The following is a 21,571-nucleotide window of genomic DNA, read 5'->3' as shown; positions in this document are numbered from 1 at the left end:
CCATTACTATTACCACTGACACCATTATCATTGACAACCATTCTCACTATCATCACTACTGACTACTTTAATTGGTAATTATTATTACTAATGATTCTCATTATCATATTGGCAGGATTTGGATTCTGATTCCATTTCCTGGCTGTACGGACCAGTGAAGAGATGGCAAAATGATCTGCAATGTTAAATATTGATGCCTGTAGAATCAAGTCAGGCATTGTGCGCCCGGGTTTGGGAAAGGCAGTGGAATACAGAGTCCATCTTGTTTAATTTGTGCAATAGATTTATAGAAACACATAAATATGTATCATATACATCTAGATATCTTATAAAAGTGTAATCTTACTTCTGCTGGATATCTTCTAGGCTGCAACGTATTCTCTCGAGCTCCCGTTTAAGGTCATCCACCTCTGAAGATGGGTTTGATGCATTGTTCATCAGCTCCCTGAGCTCTGCTTCCTTCTGACACAGCAATAACTCCATACATTTTTTCTCTTCCTCTTTCTGCAGGACGGCTGTGTTGAGTGCCAGTATGCTACACCAAAGACAGAACACATTGGTAACACTATACTTGCCCTGCAGGGACTGCTGGATATTAATGCCAATGGGTTTTCAGCAGTTCAGCAAATGTGCATTTAGCTCCTAGTGAGATAACATTCCCTTCAGCTCCCAGCATTGTCACACCAGTGCCTTGGTGTGCCAATGTGTTCCTTGTGGCATTTTTTGCTCATCCCTCGATCCTTGCTTGGCCAGTTATAGAGAGTCATAGAGTCATACAGCACAGAAACAGACACCTCCGTCCAACTAGTCCATGCTGACCTTAACCCTAAACTAAACTAGTCCCATCTGCCTGCTCCTGGCCCATATCCCTCCAAACCTTTCCTATTGATGTACTTATTCAAATGTCTTTTAAACATTGTAACTATACTCACATCCACCACTTGCTCTGGAAGTTTATTGCATACATGAACCACTCTCTGTGTAAGAAAGTTGTCCCTCATGTCATTTTTAAATCTTTTCCTCTCACCTTGAAAATATGTCCCATAGTCTTGAAATCCCCCATCCTAGGGGAAAGTCACCTGCCATTCACCTTTTCTATATACCTCATGATTTTACACACCTCTATAAGGTCAGCCCTCAACTTCCTACACGCCGTTTAAAAGAGTCCCAGCCTATCCAGCTTTTGCCCATAACTCAAACTCTCCATTCCCAGCAACATCCTGGTAAATCTCTTCTCAACCTTCTCCAGATAAATAATATCCTTCTTATAACAGGGAGGCCAGAATTGCACACAGTACTCCAGAAGAGGGTAGATGAATCACATTATGTGACTCCTGGCCCAAATCTTTCTTTCATTCACGGGATGGGGGCATCGCTGGCTGGGTCAGTATTTATGGCCCACTCCTAACTGCCCTCAGGAGGTTTGTGGGGAGCTGCATTCTTGAACCACTGTGGTCCATTTAGGCTAGTTACACCTATGACGTTAAAGAGAATACTCCAGAATTGCATCACACATATTTCTATGATGGCAGGTTTCCTTCCTCTAAGGCCTGACTGAACCAGTTCGGAAATTTTTTATCATCTTCAAATTTTATTCAGTCTCTTTAAGATAAAGATTCTGACCCTACCAAGCAGGCCAGTCTCCATAAATACAAGAACGTTCACTGATCTTGAGAATGGAACACTGGAGCAAATAAAGTAGGCTCTCTATAAGCCAAACAGTGTGGAGCTGGAGGAACACAGCAGGTCAGGCAGCATCAGAGGAGCAGGCAAGTCAACTGATGAAGGGTCCACGCCCGAAGCATTGACTCTTCTGCTCCTCTGATGCTGCCTGACCTGCTGTGTTTCTCCAGCTCCACACTATTCACTTTGACTCCAGCATCTGCAGTTCTTACTACCTCTGAGTAACTTAGGCTCTCTATAATACATTAGATGTCACAAATTAAAATCTTATTTTAATTATAATTACATCTGAAACAAGTCTGGATGACAAACTTTCATGTTGTCAGCTGTAAGCTCATTTGGGAAATGGAGACTTGTCCTTAAAATTCAGGAAAGGTATGACCTTCTCCGTTACCCACTTCACAGAATCCCTACATTGCAAGGAGAGGCCCACTGAGTTTGCACTTACTCTCTGAAGAACATTCCACGCAGACCCAAAGCACCCCCCACCCAATCCCTATAACCCTGCATTTCCCATGCCTAATCCTCCTAGCCCACACATCCCTGGACACTATGAGCAATTTAGCATGGCCAATCCACCTAGCCTGCACATCTTTGGAATGTGAGAGGAAACCAAAGCACCCTGAGGAATACCACGCAGGGAGAATGTGCAAACGCCACACAGATAGTTGCTCAGGGGTGGATTTGAACCCAGATCCCTGGCGCTGTGAGTGCTAACCACTGAGTCACTGAGCAGCCCATCCTACTAGACACTCACGTTCCACACCCAGCTCCAAGCCAAATGAGTCAGACTTCCTCTCCATCTAAAGTTTGAGAATAGGTTGAGATCATTTCAGTCCCAAGGCCACTGATCATTCGCTTTACTGGGTAAAACTGTGTCCAGCCCTTACAGCCAATCCTCATCCTGAAATTACAGATCTGATTTCCTGACTTCCCTTACCTACATTGTTCTAACATGCCAGAGGTTGCTCACCTTGGAGTCAAGCTGTGAATAAGCCGCAGGAACTCTGAGCTCTGAGCCAGATCTAGATAGGACACCGTTTAAGGTGCCATTGCATGGATTGTAGCTCTCTGCTCTGTCCTGGGTCTCAACAGCCTTCCCAATGTTGGAGAATGACATTTACACCCACATCCTGAATGGCTGTGTGAACTGTCAGTGCTGGTTCATTGCTAGCATCTCACCGATTAAATCTAAATGAAGCTGTTCCAAGAACCCTAGGCGAATACACTTACGTTCACCAATAGTGAAACCTGCGCTCATTATTTCAGCTTGCATGGATTATTTGTACAGCCAATTTACAAACAGTCATAGAGACATGCAGCAGGGAAAAAGACCCTTTGGTTCAACTCACCAGCATCAACCAGGCATCCCAATCTGACCTAGGTCCATTTTCCAGCATTTGGCCCATATGCCTACAACCCCTTCCTATTCATGCACCCTTACAGATGTCTTTTAAATGTTGTAATTGTTGAAATTAAAGTAAACAAGTTTTAACAATTGTGTTTGTTACTCTTCACTCTTGCTTTCTTGTTTATGCTCCAAAAGCTACTCAGGACAAGGGGTGGCATGGTGGCTCAGTGATTAGCACTGCTCCCCCACGGCACCAGGGACCCAGGTTTGATTCCACCCTTGGATAACTGGCTGTGTGGATTTTGCATGAATCTTCCCTTGTCTGCGTGGGTTTCCTCCAGGTGTTTCCTCTCGCGGTCCCAAGATGTACAGATTGGTGGATTAGCCATGCTAAATTGCCCATAGTGTACAGGGATATGCAGGCTAGGTGGATTAGCCATGGGAAATGCAGGATTGGGTCTGGGTGGGATGATCTTTAGAGAGTTGGTGTGGACTCAATGGGCTGAAAAGCTTGCTTCCATGCAGTAGGGATTCTATGATTCTAAAAGTTTACTCACCTTTCCCTGAATTCAGCAATCATTTGGGAATTTTTGAGGTTGTTCATTTCAATCTGCATTCGTTCTTTACAGTTCTGGTCCAGTTGATCATGTAGAGCCTGGATTTCTTTGTTGTACATATTGCGAGCAGCTACCATTTCCTCTTCCAACTCTTGGATGCGTTTCAAATCATTGGAACTATCAGACTAGACAAAAGGAAAAATTATACGCCGTTACCTAAACTCAGCATGTTGAGCTTTATGGATGATGTCACTGAGGTTTAACACCCAAGCTTTCATCATTTGGTGTGGGTCTGATTCAAACCTAGATAATAACATTAAAGTGTCCTCTTCCCGCTACAGCTCAGATTTACAATTGGGTTCAAATTCATGATCTCTCTCCTCTCGAGTTTTGTAACCTCCTCCAACCCTACAATGCTCCAATATAACCATGCACCAGTCAGTTCTGACTTTAATCATTACACCACTATTAGACGTGCCTTTAGTTCCCAATGCCTTAAACTCTGGAATTCTTTCCACACAACTTTTCGTCTCTCTGTACAACATGAGAAAGAAACCTCTTCACAAAGTGAGTAGTCCCAGTTTGTAATGCAGTGCCTGGGAATGCAGTGGAGGCAAGTTCAATCAACACATTCCAGAGGGCATTGGGTGCTTATTTAAACTGAAACAATGCGTCGGGTTATTGGAAAAAGGCAGAAGATTGGCACTAAGTTAAAGTGCACAGAGAGCTGGTACAGGCACGATGGGCTGAATGGCCTCCTTCTGCACTGTACCAATTGCCACACCGCCCACCTCCCCAGTTAAAATCTACTTCTTTGACCAAGATTTTAGTTACCTGAACAAATATCTCCCTATGTGGCTCAACATCAAACCCTGTTTGACAATGCTCCTCAGAAGCAGCCTACAACTTTTAACTATTTTAACAGCACTATATTGTTATGGTCCAGACCAAACCCCCCAAACTATATTACGACGATAAGACTAGACACTAACATTTTGTGATGTTAAAGACAACTGCCAAGCATTGCATTCCAGATGCAATTCGATTGGCTAAACTACCAGATTTGAAGTAAAACGCACTTTACTCATATGCTATAGTTAAGATACGACAAAAGAAAGAAGAATCTGGAATAACTTAAATCAACTGCCACCCACCCCCTCCCCTGCCCCAAATACATCAAGGAGATAGCCTAGACTCTAACTTTTATCTTATTTAAAGACAAGCGTAAAGTGCTTTGTCCCAGATGTAATTCAATTGGTTATATTACACGGCTATAAGCAAAACACAGTTTATTCTTACCCTATAGTTAAAATACAAACAGAGGAAGGAGAATTGGTATAATTTTAACTCTATTGGATGACTTAACAGAATAATAGATTATTTAACTACTAAACAGCGACTTTTCCAATGTAGTAACACTCCTAAACACACCCTCGGCAAAGGCAAATTCAGCAAAATAGATTGTCTCACATGTAATGTTTCTCCAGTCCAGGAGGAAAGAACATCAAGAGAAAATTCTGGCAGAGAGAGAGAGAGAACTCAAGCAATTTTCTATAGCATGGAGAGATTTATGGTAGCTTCAAAACCCCAAAACCTACTGAAAGCTAAACCAAAACCTTGGGTGCGAGGGAGTCTGACTCCACCCATTCATGCTGCTTCTACGGTTCTAACTTTAAAAAAAACCCCAAGGCCTCACAAGTTGTTTACTTTATTGGCTTGGAACAAACCGCTCTCTATCTGTCTCAACCTCTCTTCCTAAACCAAAAGGACAAAATACACCTCTTTAAACCATAGTATCATCACAGACTCAAGCACAAAATCTAGGATTTTGTTAATTAATATTATGCCAACAGCAAAGAAATTAAGTTTCTAAAAAGACTGAGAATTGCATTACATGGTTCATTTTAAAAGGTCACCTTTCCTGTCTGGCTTTTCGAATGTGATTTTAGGGGGTGTCCAATTTGCGAATGTCCAACTTACAAGAGTTCTAATGTGATTCCATACAGGTCTGTGATTTTAAAATCTAATTTCTTCAGTGCAGTCCTGAGGCCTGGTGCATTGAGGCCTTACTAACCCTATCAGGTAGATAAAAAATCATCCATGGCACTCTTTGAAGAAGTTTGGAAAATTTCTCCCCCCTCCACAATCCTGACCAATATCTACCCCTCAACTGACATCACTCAAAAGAGAAATGAACTTGTTTTTATTGCATTGTTGCCATTTGTGAGGGCTTGTAGCATGGAAATTATTTCCTGTGGTTACTACACCTTACAAATATTGGCTGTAAAACACTTTGAGAGATCCTGCACTAAATAGAGTATCTTTTCCAGGAACACCTCATAACATGATTGAATGGTTTTGGTTCTTCAGCTTACAGCTTTCAGCTTCACCCTGGCTGTGTGCACCCAGCTCAATCTGTGGCAGTATAACTTCTGTCTGGTGTGAAGCCAAGTGGAGACCATTCTCTAGCATTTACTATTCAAACCTCATCTTAAATTATTTTGTGGAATGAGCAGGCTGTCATCAGCGATACGTTTGGGAATTTTGGTACACGGTCACATAAATTACCCACTTTAAAACAGATAACTGAGAGGCCAGGAGTGCTATTTGACTCAGTAACAGTGAGCTGTGAAAATACAAACATTCCCCATTGTTTCTGCTGGGCTGTAAATAGATAAGGTTTATTTAAACTAAACAGATAATGATTAGACAAGAGGAGAGTTATGTTCTGATTACTGGTTGTGTAGAGAACAGAAAGCTCAGCAATTGACTGGGTAACTGAAATAATTCCACAGAGGATGGTATCCCATCACCACGTCACCCTTTATTTACACATGGAGAGCCCTTGACACTGATCCAGCTCCCTCAGAGCCAGCTCTCAGCGTGAACAGAACCCCTGACACTCCTGTTTATACCTGTCAGCCAGGGATCCCTGATTGTTGGATTCCAGAGCGAATTTTATTAAAGACTGGTTCGGCAATCATTGAAACATCCGCACCGGTATTGACCTCCGTTACAACCGGGTGACCATTTAGCCAGACGGTTATTTCGATTGGTTCTGATGAGTTCTCTTACTCAGCTTAGGTCCAGTGAGACTCTTTTTTGCTGTCTTGAGTCCGCACACCAGCAGCAATCACAACGGCTTGCTGTGCCGGAACCTGAAGAAAATGTAAACTGTTTGGCCAAGGCTTGGCTTTGTTTTGATGTTTTGCTGTAATGTATTGGATTTCATGGTTGCAAGTAGGGTCTGATATGTAAACTAATGTTTAAACATACAGTGAATATGCCACCGCGCACCCCCCCTCCACCCCCGTTGTTTTGTATCCTGTTTTAGTTCAGATAATGTGATTGACTGAGACTCCCTCTGTTGAGGATATGTCCTGAGAGAGGCTATGCAATTGCCTTCAGTCACGTATCATTTCCCCAAGCTGAGTCAGACTGGTGACAGTGTCCACTTCCATTGGAAATGTCCTGTATTTTCCATGCTCCACTTGCTGCATTTTCCAATGATAAAGCCAGTTGCCGTGCCTGTTTGAAGTCAAGTTCGGCTTCAGCTAGTCAGCACCTTTGCATGGTTACATAATTAGTCCCACATACTAAGCTATCCCTCAGCATCTCATTGAGGGCAATTGCCTCTGCTAGTCATCTTAACCTAGTCAAAAATCCCGACATGGATTCCCCTGGTTCTCGAATTGCTGAGTAAAACCAATAGCATCTCAGAATTAGAGGAGGCTCAGGGTCATAATATTCCTTAACTAAATCCGCCAACACTTGAAATGTTTTAGTATCTGGTGCCTCAGAGAAAGTTAGGTCCCCAAAAACCGAAAAAGCTGCGGAACGACAAGTTGTCAGGAGAATTACTGGTTGCTTTACGTCTGCCCCAATGTCAATTGCCTGGAAAAGGTAACACATTCTTTCCACATAGAATCCCTACAGTGTGGAAACAGGCCCTTCGGCCCAACAAGTCCACACTGACACAAAGAGCATCCCACCCAGACCTATTCCCCTAATCCACACATCCCTGAACACTACGGGGAATTTAGCATGGCCAATCCACCTAACCTGCACGTCTTTGGACTGTGGGAGGAAACCGGAGCACCTGGAGGAAACCCACACAGACACGGGGAGAACGTGCAAACTCCACACAGACTGTCGCCCGAAGATGGACTCGAACCCAGGTCCCTGGCGCTGTGAGGCAGCCGCGCTAACTGCTGAGCCACTGTGCCGCCCTAACAACTAAAACCCTTTTGCCTCTATGCGGTCCATTTCTGTCTGTTCCCTGCCTATGCATATATCTATCAAGATGCCTCTTAAATGCTGCTAATATATTTGCCTCCACCACTTCCTCTGGCAACGAATTTGAGGCACTTGCCACCTCTGTGTAAAAACACTTGCCTGTCAGATCTCCTGTAAACTCATCTCCTTTCGCCTCACATCTATGTCCCCTAGTAACTGACACAACTACCCTGGGAAAAAGACAATGACTCTCCATTCTATTCTTGCCTCTCATCATTTTGTAAACTTCTACTAGGTCACCCCTCAACCTTTGATATTGAAGTGAAATCAAACCAAATTTGTTCACTCTCTCCTCATAGCTAATTCCCTCCAAACCAGGCAACATCCTGGTCAACCTCTTTTGCACCCTCTCCAAAGCCTCCACATCCTTCTGATAGTGTAGCAAACAGAACTGTTCACAATATTCCAAAACATGGCCTAACTGAAGTTCTATACAGCTGCAACATGCCTTGCTAATTTTTATACTCTCTGCCCTGGCTGAAGATGACAAGCATGCCATATGCCTTCTTGACCACCTTATCCACTTGTGTTTACTGGGGCCAGTCTTCGACGGCAGGATCAAACAAGTCAAGCCTACCAAATAAGCCAAAAATGCTTACTTCAACTCAAAGATGACTATTGCGAGTGAATTTCTTCAGGAGCATTTTTGTTTTCTTTTGCTGCCATTGAAATAACTCCACAGAGGGCAATATCCCATCACCAAGTTACCCTATATTGACACAGGTCTGGCATCCTCAGAGCCAGCTGTCAGAATGAACAGAACCTTGGACACTCCTACTTATATCTGTCAGCCAGGGCTCCCTGATTGGACCAGATTAACATTGCCAATCAGGCAACTCATTTTCTATGATGTCCACTTGGCTGACCTTGTTACAATCACTACAGTAACCTCCCTTGACCAGTCAACTATCATCTTTCAATCACATTATCTGAACTAAAACAGGATACAAAACAACGAGGGTGATATTCACTGTATGTTTAAACATTAGTTTTCATATCAGGCCCTAGTTGCAACCTTGAAATCCAATACATTACAGGCAGTCCACAGGTTATGAATGAGTTCAGTTCTGGAGTCTGTTCATCGGTTGATTTGTACGCAAGTCAGAACACAATACAGGACGATGTAAAATAGCTGTTCCTAAGTGCAGGAAATGTTCATATGTCAGGCCTCTAAAATCACACCCTTGTTTGGATTGTTCTCATAAGTATGAGCTCTTGTAAGTTGGACATTCGGAAGTCAGAAATCCCCTAGAATCACTTTTGAGAAAGCCAAGCAGGAAAAGTGCTCTTTTATAATTGACACTGTAATGCAATTCTCTGTCTTAGTTTCCTTACTGTTGTCGCAGTATATAAAACTCAAAATCCTCTGGGGAAATGTATTCGTGTGACTGCACAAACTATTCAGATGATTTTGTTTTAAGCGTCTGTCGGTTATCAAGCTATTAATTCCAGGCTGACGTTCCAGGATGAGGACTTATCAAACTGACACCTGCTGCAAGTCTTAGAGAAGCTCTTTAAAAGGCCCCAATCAGACAGGCTGACATCAACAGGATGGAGGCCAAACATTTAAATACATTCTCGATGAAAATAGAACTAAGGCTACTTGGACAAAGCATCAACATGTGCAGGGGCTGGTATTCTCACTGTGGTTACACAGTTACATTTCAGCACACAATCTCTAATGGCTGCAAACTCTGAACAATGTTCTTGCAGGATCCCAGCATTCTGGTTTCAAGTTTGAAAACGCATTTGGGAAGGTGACTTGGGATGATGAAATGTGGGTTCCCCACACCGAGAAGCAGCACAGGAAGCTGGGCATCCATCCTTAGAACGTGGGGGTCACTGACAAAGCCTGTCTGTGGTGCCCGTCTCTGTTTGAGAAGGTGGCAGTGGGCATTCACTTACTGCTTTGCTCCTTTATTGTATAAGACAGAAACTTGCTACAGAATAGAAGGACTCTCTCCAGGATAGTCTTGTAGGGCTCTCTCCTTCCTCTTTACATAATGCACATTGTATTATGAAAACTCAATGTTTAACATTTTTAGTGGACTTGAGTTTGGCGGATTTTTTTTAAAAAAGAGGTCAATGAAAGGATATTTGAACATTTTTTTAACGAGGCATCTGCTGAAAGGGACATGCTGTGTGAAAGCACAGTTCTGAAGAAGGATCCAGACCTGAAACATCAACTTTCCTGCTCCTCTGATGCTGCCTGGCCTGTTGCGTTCCTCCAGCTCCACACTGTGACCCGGACTGCATCGGCAGTTCTTACTATCTCTAAGTGACATGTTGTGTGATAACTGCTTGTTTACTGAGGAAGTCCTTACATGGGCTGGTGGTCGTTAAACTGCAGGCTATGGTTCGGATATTGTTTTATGTAGCTGGGGACTAGGCTACCAAAGGGAAGGAGCTCCCACCTCACTTCTCATGTTTCTAAAGAAAAAACATATCTTCAATCCAGTTCTTAACCTAACTATCTTCCCGAAGAGCAACCAGAAGACTTCACCATACTGTATTTCCAAAAGCAAGAAAAGATCCCAGGGACAACTGTCTATGCTTAGTGACGCCTATGTAGAGTCAAAGCATAATAGACTTGTACAGCACGGAAACAGACCCTTCAGTCCAACTCGTTCATGTCGACCAGATATCCTAAATTAATCTAGTCCCATTTGCCAGCATTTGGCCCTTATTCCTCTAAACCCTTCCTATTTATTTACTTATCCAGATGCCTTTTAAATGTTTTAATTGTACCAGCCTCCACCACTTCCTCTGGTAGCTCATTCCATACATGCACCACCCTCTGCGTGGAAAAGTTGTCCCTTAGTTGTAAATCTTTCCCCACTCACTTTAAACCTATGCCCTCTAGTTTTGGACTCCCCTACCCTGGGGAAAGGACCTCGGCCATTCACCTATCCATGACCTTCGTGATTTTATAAATGGCTATAAAGTCACCCCTCAGTCTTCAAAGCTCCAGAGAAAATAGCCCCAGGCTATTTAGCCTCTGCCTATAGCTCAAACCCTCCGACCCTGGAAGCATCCTTGTAAATCTTTTCTGAACCCCTTCAAGTTTAATATCTTTTCTATAGCAAGGAGTCTAGAATTGAACGTAGTATTCTGAAAGAGGCCTAACCAATGTTCTGTACAGCGCAACATGACCTCCTAACTCCTATACTCAATGCACTGACCAATGAAGTCAAGCATACCAAACACCTTCTTCACTATCCTACCTACCTGGGACTTCACTTTCAAAGAACTATGAATCTGCACTCCAAGGTCTCTTTGTTCAGCAACACTCCCCAGGACCTTGCAATTAAGTGTATAAGTCCTGCCCTGATTTCTCTTCCCAAAATGCAGCACCTCACATTTATCTAGAACATAGAACATAGAACAGTACGGCACAGTATAGGCCCTTCGGCCGACGATGTTGTGCCGACCTATTATCCTACTAAGATCAATCTACCCTACATACCCTACATTTTACTATCCTAAATTGAACTCCATCTGTCATTCCTTGGTCTAATGGCCCATCTGATTAAGATCCCGTTGAAGTCTGAGGTAACGTCCTTCACTGTCCATTGGACCTCCAATTTCGGTGTCATCTGTAAACTTACTAACCATGCCTCCTATGTTCACATCCAAATCATTTATATAAATGACACAAAGCAGTAGACCCAGCCCCGATCCTTGTGGCACACTGCTGGTCACAGGCCTCCAGCCTGAAAAGCAACCCTCCTCCACCACCCTCTGTCTTCTACCTTCAAGCCAGTTCTGTATCCAATTGATTAGTTCTCCCTGTATTCCATGTGATCTAACCTGGCTAACCAGTTTACCATGCAGAACTTTGTTGAACGCTTTACTGAAGTCTAGATAGACAACGTCCACTGCTCTGCCTTCATCAGTCTTCTTCATCACTTCTTCAAAAAACTCAAACAAGTTAGTGAGACACGATTTCCTATACACAAAGCCATGTTGGCGATCCCTAATCAGTCCTTGCCTTTCCAAATACATGTAAATCCTGTACCTCAGCATTCCCTCCAACAACTTGCCCACCACCGATGTTGGGCTCACCGGTTTTTCACTGGCTTTTCCTTACCACCTTTCTCACAATATAGCACCACATCAGCCAATCTCCAGTCTTCCAGCTCCTCACCCATGGCTATTGATGATAAAAATATCCCAGCAAGGGGCCCAGCAATCACTTCCCTAACGTCCTGCAGAGTTCTACAGTATACCTGATCACATGCTGAGGATTTATCTACCTTCATACATATGTACAAGTCCAAATGCAAGGCTCAAAGCTAACTGAGCATTCCTTATCCATTTTGCCTTCAACCGCCAACCATTATTAGCCGGAAGTTTTTTTTTCAAAATTAATCTCTGCAGACAGAAAACATCCATTTTTTTTCCATTTTCTGGTGTGAATAGGTGTATTTTTGTGTTATGGGGTACTTAGAAAGTTAGATATTTATGTTTTCCTATTTTGAACTGTGTGATAACTAGCTTTGTATCTTTTCCAAATAAATCTTGTTTCACAATAAATCAATAATTTTGTTGTGTATTTGAGAAAGTTGGTTGATGCATCCTTTTATTCTAAGTCAAATATAATGAAAGCATACAATTGGTCATTCAAAATATATTATCAGCCTGAAAAGGTGACTCAATGTGCTGAAAGAAACAGCATTGATGGGATGTTTAGTCTTTCCCAATTTAAACACAGCATATGAGTCAATTAGGCACATAGTTAAGGTAATTGGGAAAAGAAGCAATGGTAAAATGAGCAATAACATTTTTATACAGTGAGTGGTCAGGATTTGTATTGCATCGCCTGGCAGCTTGGCAGATGCAGGTCCCTCCAAAAGGGCGATTTGGACAATTAACTGAAAAGGTTGAATACGTAGGGTCGGTAGGGGAAATGGGACTCAGTAAATTGCTCTTACAAAAGCCATGGCAGACACACTGTAACAATTCTGTGATTCTGAGAAAAACAACTAGTTTGGTTTTAGGGAGCAGTGTAGGGTTTAACACATACTGAATGCTTTGCTCCAGCAGTGATTTCAGCAATAACTGATTCTGATCAGGAAAATATTAACTGATTTAGCACCGCCCACCACCACTGGGCATCTCAAAGCACTTAGCAAGCTATAAAGTACTTTTGAAGTGTAAATACTGTTACAATGAAGGACACGTGGCAACCAATTTTATATGCAGCAAACTCGCATAAAGAGCAATGCAGTTATAGATAGGTATTTTGAATTTTCTGATGTTGGTTGAGAGATAAATATTGAACAGGACGCTGTGGATAACTATCCTGCTTTTTAAAATAGGCCCCTGGGATATCTTACCTTCACCTACAACGACTGGTAACATGTCATGGAAAAGATAGCACTTCCAACAGTGCAGTATACCCTCAGTACAACAATGGGAGTGTCAGCCTCGATTTCTGTGCTCAGGTCCTGGAGTGAGAATTGAATTCAGCACCTTGTGAGTTAACAGCTATGAACTGAGCAATAATTCAAAAGCTGTAGAGGGGTCAATGACTTGTTTCTGCCTTCTAAGTCAGAGGTTACATTATATTGGAGGGTGGGGTGTGGGAGACTGAGTCTCAGATACTCTCATTTCTGCAAGGCAGTTCTTTAAATGGCACCAGATGGATCCAACAAAAGCAGGTGGGTCCAAAGCCCTGTGGGCATCAACTGTACAGATTTAAGGAGAGGTAGAGATAAAGGAAGGTAATTAGTGATCAAACATATGGGAGTGGCAGAGGACAGAACTTAGTCTCAGGACCCATCATGAGTTTCACAGTCAGTGATCTGAATAACAATGTCTTGGATATCTATGAGTAAGTGGGGATAAGGTTCAATATATGATGCTATTTATAATGCTAAAAGAGACATTACAAACTGCTAGAAAGAACCACGGGACACAGCAAAAATATGGCAGGGAATGTTGTTGCAGATTGTAAAACTAACAGTTAAAGAGTAAAGCTGTGGTATGCATTGGAGCTGTGGAAGTAAGGCATGGTCACAGAGTGGACAGATAGTATTATCATTTCTAATCATTCACTGAATGTTTTCTCACCCCCATCCCCACAAACAACCACACACTTCTTCCCATTTGAATGACACAAGTTGTCATAGAGTCAGAGAAATGTACAGCACGGAAACAGACGCTTCGCTCCAACTCCTACATGCCAACCAGGCATCCTAAATAAATCTAGTCCCATTTGCCAGTATTTGGTCCATATCCCTTTAAACACTTCCTATTCAAGTACCCATCCAGATGCCTTTTAAATGTTGTAATTGTACCAGCCTCCACCACTTCCTCTGGCAGCTCATTCCATACATGTGCCAACCTCTGTGAAAAAGTTGCCCCTTAGGTCCCTTTTAAATCTTTCCCCTCTCGCCTTAAACCTATGCCCTCTAATTTTGGACTCTCCTAAACTGGAGAAAAGACCTTGGCTATTCACCCTACCCATGCCCCTCATTATTTTATAAATCTCTATAAGGTCACGTTGGGTATTGTGTGCAATTTTGATCCCCATGTCTGAGGAAGGATATTCTTGTTATTGAGGGAGTCCAATGAAGGTTCACCAGACTGATTCCCAGGATGACAGGACTGACATATAAAGAATGACTGGATCAACTGGGCTTGTAGTGACTGGAATTTAGAAGAATGAGGGGGGATGTCACAGAAACATAGATACATTAAAAATTCTTGATGGGATTGGACAAGCTAGATACGGGAAGAATGTTCCCGAAGTTGGGGAAGTCCAAAACTAGGGATCACAGTCTGAGAATAACATGAAAGCCATTCAGGACTGAAATGAGGAAGAATTTCTTCACTCAGAGAGTTGTGAACCTGTGGAATTCTCTACCAAAGAAAGCTTTTGGGGCCAATTTGCTAGATATATTCAAAAGGGAGCTAGGCATGGTCCTTGCAGCTAAAGGGATCAAGGGATATGTGGAGAGAGAGCGGGAATGGGATACTGAGATTGCATGATCAGCCATGATCGTATTGAATGGTGGTGCAGGCTCGAATGGGCCAAATGACCTACTCCTGCGCCTACTTTCTATGTTTCCATGGTTCACCCCTTCAGCCTCCAATGCTCCACGGGAAATAGCCCCAGCCTACTTAACCTCTCCTTACGGCTCAAATCCTTCAACCCTGCCAGCATCCTTGTAAATCTTTTCTGTACCCTTTCAAGTTTCACAACATCTTTCCTATAGCAGGGAGATGAGAACTGAACGCAGTGTTCCAAAAGTGGCCTTACCAATGTCCTCTAAAGCCGTAACACGACCTCCCAACTCTAACACTCAATGTATTGACCAATAAACCATAAGCAACAACAGTGTAGCTTTATAATTTTAAAAAATTTGTTCATGGGTTGTGGGCATCACTGGCGTCACAGCATTTATTGACAATCTCTAATTGCCCAGAGGGCAGTTAAGAGTCAATCACATTGCTGTGAGTCTGGAATCACATTAGACCAGATTATCACACTAGGAAGGATGGCAGTTTCCTTCCCTAAAGGACATTAGTGAACCAGACAGGTCTTACAACAATTGGCAATGGATTCATGGTCACCATTAGACTCTTAATTCAATTGAACCAGGGTCCCCAGAACATTACCTGGGTCTCTGGATTAACAGTCCAGCGATAATACTGCTAGACCATCACCTCCCCTGTATGTAGGGTTCAGTAGCTGTTGGAAGAGACAGTTGTGAAATCACAGTATTGTGAAAGCCACAAAAGAGCTTCTAGGATAACCCTGGAAATTACAGGCCAGTTAGTCTTACGTCAGTGGTGGGCAAATTATTGGAAAGGGCTCTGAGAGATAGGATTTATGGTCACTTGGAAAGGCACAGTTTGATTTGTGATAGTCAGCATGGATTTGTGAGGTGTAGATCATGCCTCACAAACCTTACTGAATTCTCTGAAGAGGTGACCAAACACGTGGATGAAGGTAGAGCAGTGGATGTGGTATACATGGATTTAAGTAAGGCATTTGATAAGGTTCCCATGGTAGGCTCATGCAGAAGGTAAGGAGGCATGGGAAAGGGGGAAATCTGGCAGATTGGATTCAGAATTGGCTGATCCTTAGAAGACAAAGGGTGGTAGTGGACGGAAAATATTCAACATGGTGATCAGCTACAAGTGGTGTACCATAAGGAGCTGTTCTGGGTCCTCTTCTATTCAATTCAAGATCCCATTCAAGAGTGAACTATGTGGTAAATGGAAAAGACCTGGGGAAAATTGATGCACAGAGAGATTTGGGTGTTCAGGTCCATTGTACACTGAAGGTGGCAACGCAGGTCGATAGAGTAGTCAAGAAGGCATACGGCATGCTTTCATTCATCGGACGGGGTATTGAGTACAAGGGTTGGCAGGTCATGTTACAGTTGTATAGGACTTTGGTTCGACCACATTTGGAATACTGCGTACAGTTCTGGTCGCCACATTACCAAAAGGATGTGGATGCTTTGGAGAGGGTGCAGAGGAGGTTCACCAGGATGTTGCCTGGTATGGAGGGTGCTAGCTATGAAGAGACGTTGAGTAGATTAGGATTATTTACATTAGAAAGACGGAGGTTGAGGGGGGGACCTGATTGAGGTCTACAAAATCATGAGAGGTATAGACAGGGTGGATAGCAAGAAGCTTTTTCCCAGAGTGGGGGACTCAGTTACTAGGGGTCACGATTTCAAGGTGAGAGGGGAAAAGTTTAAGGGAGATACGCATGGAAAGTACTTTATGCAGAGCGTGGTGGGTGCCTGGAACGCCTCGCCAGCGGAGGTGGTAGAGGCGGGCACGATAGCATCATTTAAGATGTGTCTAGACAGATACATGAAAGGGCAGGGAGCAGAGGGATATAGATCCTTGGAAAATAGGCGACAGGTTTAGATAAAGGATCTGGATTGGCGCAGGCTTGGAGGGCCGAAGGGCCTGTTCCTGTGCTGTAATTGTCTTTGTTCTTTGTATTTGTGATTTTTGTAAATGATTTGGATGAAGGAGTGGAAGGGTGGATGAGTAAGTTCGCGGACGATACGAAGGTGGGTCGAGTTGTGGATAGTGCGGAGGGCTGTTCTAGGTTACAAAGGGACATTGATAGGACGCAGAGCTGAGCTGTGAAGAGGCAGGTGGAGTTTAACCCTGAAAAGTGTGAGGTGATTCATTTTGGTAGGACAAACTTGAAAGCAGAATACAGGGTTAACAGAAAGATTCTTGGCAGTGTGGAGGAGCAGGGGGATCTTGGGGTTCATGTCCACAGTTCCCTGAAAGCTGCCACCCAGGTGGATAGAGTTGTTAAGAAGGCGTATGGTGTGTTAGCTTTCATTAATAGAGGGATTGAGTTTAAGAGCCGTGAAGTTATGCTCCAGCTATACAAAACCCTGGTTTGGTCACATCTGGAGTATTGTGTCCCGTTCTGGCTGTCTCGTTACAGGAAAGATGTGGAAGCGTTGGAAAAGGTGCAGAGGAGCTTTACCAGGATGTTGCCTGGAATGGAGGGAAGGTCTTACGAGGAAGGGTGGAGAGAGCTAGGACTTTTCTCTTTAGAATGACGAAGGATGAGAGGTGAGTTGATAGAGGTGTACAAATGATCAGAGGTATAGATAGAGTGGACAGCCAGAGACTTCTTCCTAGGGTGGAGGTAGCTATTATGAGGAGGCACAGTTTTAAAGTGAGTGGAGTTAGACATAAGGGAGATGTCAGAGGTAGGTTCTTTACTCAGAGAGTGGTTGGGGCGTGGAATGCATTGCCAGAGAGGGTAGTGGAGTCGGCCTCATTAGGGGCATTTAAGCGGCTATTAGATAGGCATATGGATGATAGTATAAGGTAGGGGTGGAGGTTAGATAGACCTTAGGATTAGGGTAAAAGTTCGGCACAACATCATGGGCTGAAGGGCCTGTACTATGCTGTACTGTTCTATGTTCTATGTTCTAATTAAATGTAAGACATGAGATTTTTAAAAAATTAATCCATGGAATGTTGGTGCTGCTGGTTGGAACAGCATTTATTGCCCATCCCTAAATTCCCTTTGAACTGAGTGGCTTCCTAGACAAGTTCAAAGTTTACCACATGGAGTCGCAAGTAGGCCAGACTGGGTAAGGGCAGTAGAATTCCTTTTCTAAAAACATTATTGAACCAGATGGGCTTTTGCAACCATCAATAATGGGTCATAATTGACCAACTTTTAATTCCAGATTTTTATTGAATTCATCTGCCATGGTAGGATTTGAACATTTATCACAGAACATGAGCCTGCGGTTCTGGTTTACAACAAACTCAAAGCCACCAACAACTCAGACTGAAGTTCTCTGAGTTGGGACCAGACATCAGCTCATTGGTGTGTCATTAAAAGCAGCACCATTCTTCCCATTAATTCTGATCAGGTTCTCATGATGACAAGTGAAAGCAGGTGAGGTTGGAGTGGTGGGTGGTCTGCTGGGTCTTTGTGGTTCGGGGATGAAAAGGTCCCGGTGTTGCAGCCCTGGTGGATTAACCCTGGGGCTTCCAGGCAGAGATCTGTTACCTACTGGTTGCAAATTGGCAGAATACCCCAGCTCCAGAGATCACCAATGTCAGCCTGCAGCCAGTTCAAAGCTGAAACATTCAATGTAATGATGAATATTCAATACTGCAGTGTCTTTGCCAGCCATTTGAATATGCAAATCAAAGATCATGGTTGATAATAGGAACCCAAAAGATATTGAAGTTCATCTAGAGTATGTTTGCTAAAACAAATTCAGCAAAAGCCACAATATTATTCATATCCTACTATCATGTATCTTTCTCCTGCTCCTTTGTATCTTCCATATAATCCTTTTCCTGTCCTTCCACCATCTCTCCTTCGCTTCTTTCTCTCTTTGTGAATTGTCCTCCTTCCTCTCTTTGCAGTTACCCCACAGCGATTGATTTACTGATTGTTTAGAAGACTGAATGTTCTGACCACATGAGTCACTGTGACTATTTCCATCTTATCAGTTGCAGTATTAGATAAGCTCCCAAACAGCAGAAGACCAAAGATGGAGAGTGAACACTTTCACCTCTTGTATGAACATGCACTGTGGTATTCACACATAAAAGCACGTACTTATCAACTCAATCAGTGAATCTCGTAAATGATCTGTAACTGCATTAATTCAATGTGGCGTTTCTTCTAAGATTCTGAAACTTTCTTGCAAAGGATTTTCATAGACATTATACAACTGAAATTCATTCAAAATACAGATATAATTACATTACGTTCAGACAGTTCAGCTGTGAAAGAAGGGCTGGAATTTACAAATCGAATAAAATTTCTGGTTTTGCCTTTCTGTTGTAGCAGTAAGGCTAGTTCATCATTTACCCCTCCCACATATAGACAAAGTTCCAAGAAAAACTGATATACAAAACCAAGCGCATATTTGACAAATTCTACTGATTACTGTATTTCCAAAAGATTTTTTTTCATTCCTTTCCCTTTTAGCTGCCTTTGTAAATTTTAATGTTGTGAATGTAACCTACACCACTCCAAATGGGAAAGGCAGTTCCTACTTTGTTATGTCAGTTTTTTGTCCCCCATTGAGAGTAACTCATCTGAAAGCAGTGAAGGGACAGAAATTGTTGGCTTGCAAGTTTCCATGGGCTCACATTTTTGTTGCTACACTGCATGTAGGTCAGAACATTTCAAATGATTGCAAAAATGTAAGGCTTGCATTTATTTTGTGCTCTTCACAGCCCCAGGACATCCAGAAGCACAGGACAGCAAGCAAAAGGAACATTTGCATAAACATATTTTGAGAAAACCTTTCCAAGTTCAGTACCGTACCTTCGTTCCAAGCTGGTCAGTCATGCATTTCACTTTTTGTATATAATGACAGAATCGTTCATTCAGCTCTTGTAGCTGAGCTTTCTCTGACTTCTGGCCAATAGACCCACAATCTGCCATCTTGTTGGCTGCAGAAAACAAGAATTGCAATTTACTTAAAGGCAAATCTAATAACTAGAGTAGTTCCACATACTTTGGGTTCACCATATAAACCCCATATGAACACACCCATACCCAAACTTACAAACGTCTGACTTACAAACGCTCATACTTACAATCAAGATCCCATATCACTATTAACTTTTAAGGATCCACCATTCATTCATACTCACAGACATTTTATGTTTACTGTATTGCATTCCAACCTGTGTACAAATGTACTCAGGATTGGAACCTGTTTGTTACCTGGGTACTGCCTGTACTGTGTTTTAACCAGCCTTTAAGATGACACCAATTACCTCAATTGGATCAATGGGCTGAAGAGTGGCAGATGGAGTTTAATTTGGATAAATGCGAGGTATTGCATTTTGGTAAAACAAACAAAGACAAGACTTGCTCTATTAAAAGTAGGGCTCTGGGTAGTGTTGTGGAACAGAAAGACCTAGGGGTTCATAATTCTTTGAAGTTTGTATCACAAACAGACAGGGTGGTTAAGAAGGCGTTTAGCATGTTTGCCTTCATTGCTCAGACCTTTGAGTATAGGAGTTAGGACATTATGCTGAGGCCTCTTCTGGAGTACTGTGTCCAGTTCTGGTCTCTCTATTGTAGAAAGGATATTACTAAATTGGAGAGGGTTCACAAGAGATTTACCAGGATGTTGTTGGGAATGAAGGGTTTTAATTATAAACAGAGGCTGGACAGGCTGGGACTTTTTTCACTGGAGCAGAGGAGGTTGAGAGGTGACCTTATTGAGGTTTATAAAATCATGAGGGGCACAGATGAAGTGACTGGCAGGTGTCTTTTCCCAAGGCTGGGGGATTTCATAACTAGGTGCATATTTTTAGGTTAAGATGAGAAAGATTCATAAAAGGTATGGGGGCAATTTTTTTTTACACAGAGAGTGGTTCATGTGTGAAATGAGCTTCCTGAGGAAGAGGTGGATGCAGGTACAGTTACAATGTTTAAAAGACATTTAGATAGGTACATGAATAAGAAAAGTTTGGAGGGATATGGGCCAAATGCAGGCAGGTGGGACCAGTTTAGTTAGGATTATGGTTGGCATGGGCTGGTTGGACTGTAGGATCTGTTTCCATGCTGTATGACTCTATAAGTCCTGATCAGAGCAGAGGACCCCATCCCTGACACTGGGCAGGCAACATAGCCATCTGGACTCACGCTGTTCGCTGCTGAAAACAATGTTGAGTCCCTTCATTCTACTGTCCCCTATACCACTGCATTTCTCCTTGCTCATGCCCCCAACCCCCAACTCTTGAATGGCCTTCGGACCAAAGCATCATGGTTAGATAGTTCCTCTACTCTGTAGCCTACACTCACATCCAGATAAGTTGAAAGATCCTCAAGACAGTCCTAGCAAGACAAAGGTTTTGAGCCAGGTAGCCATTCATAATGCTGCAGTTGCATACCAGCTGTACTTGAATGGATTGAAATCCTATCCTTTGCAAGATTCTTGTTTTCCAAAAATATACTGTATTTGTAAAATTTGTAATAGTACATTCCAAAACATTTCGACTTGAAGATTACAGAAAAGGCAATAAAATCCAACTTGTCTCCAGCATGTTTTGTTCTTAAGTGCCTCAATATAACTGTCATACTCTTGATATTTAGAAAACAAATTCCATAAGGAATAAAGCCCAAGGGCAAAACATTTAAATTTGAAAATTACAGAGACTGCAACAGATTTCAACTTTCCTCGATGGTAAC

At 42.7% G+C, this 21,571-nt stretch overlaps 1 protein-coding gene across 1 annotated transcript in view; it reads right to left on the bottom strand.

The window, feature by feature from the left end:
* The window catches only part of LOC125485811 (lamin-B2-like), an 84,065-nt gene extending 62,964 nt beyond the window's left edge, over positions 1–21,101 (bottom strand). Inside the window, exons 1-4 of the mRNA XM_048610563.1 lie at positions 21,026–21,101; positions 19,691–19,818; positions 3,592–3,776; positions 347–535 (exon numbers count right to left, since the gene is read on the bottom strand). Coding sequence (XP_048466520.1) covers positions 347–535; positions 3,592–3,776; positions 19,691–19,818; positions 21,026–21,101 — 578 coding nt within the window. The remainder of the gene's footprint in view (positions 1–346; positions 536–3,591; positions 3,777–19,690; positions 19,819–21,025) is intronic.
* Between the last annotated feature and the right edge of the window lie 470 nt (positions 21,102–21,571).

The sequence above is a fragment of the Rhincodon typus genome, chromosome 22, assembly GCF_021869965.1.
Source record: "Rhincodon typus isolate 14 chromosome 22, sRhiTyp1.1, whole genome shotgun sequence".
NCBI classification, from domain to species: Eukaryota; Metazoa; Chordata; class Chondrichthyes; order Orectolobiformes; family Rhincodontidae; genus Rhincodon; species Rhincodon typus.
Note: the sequence above shows the minus strand (reverse complement) of the source record. Positions and strands in the feature narration are given on the sequence as shown.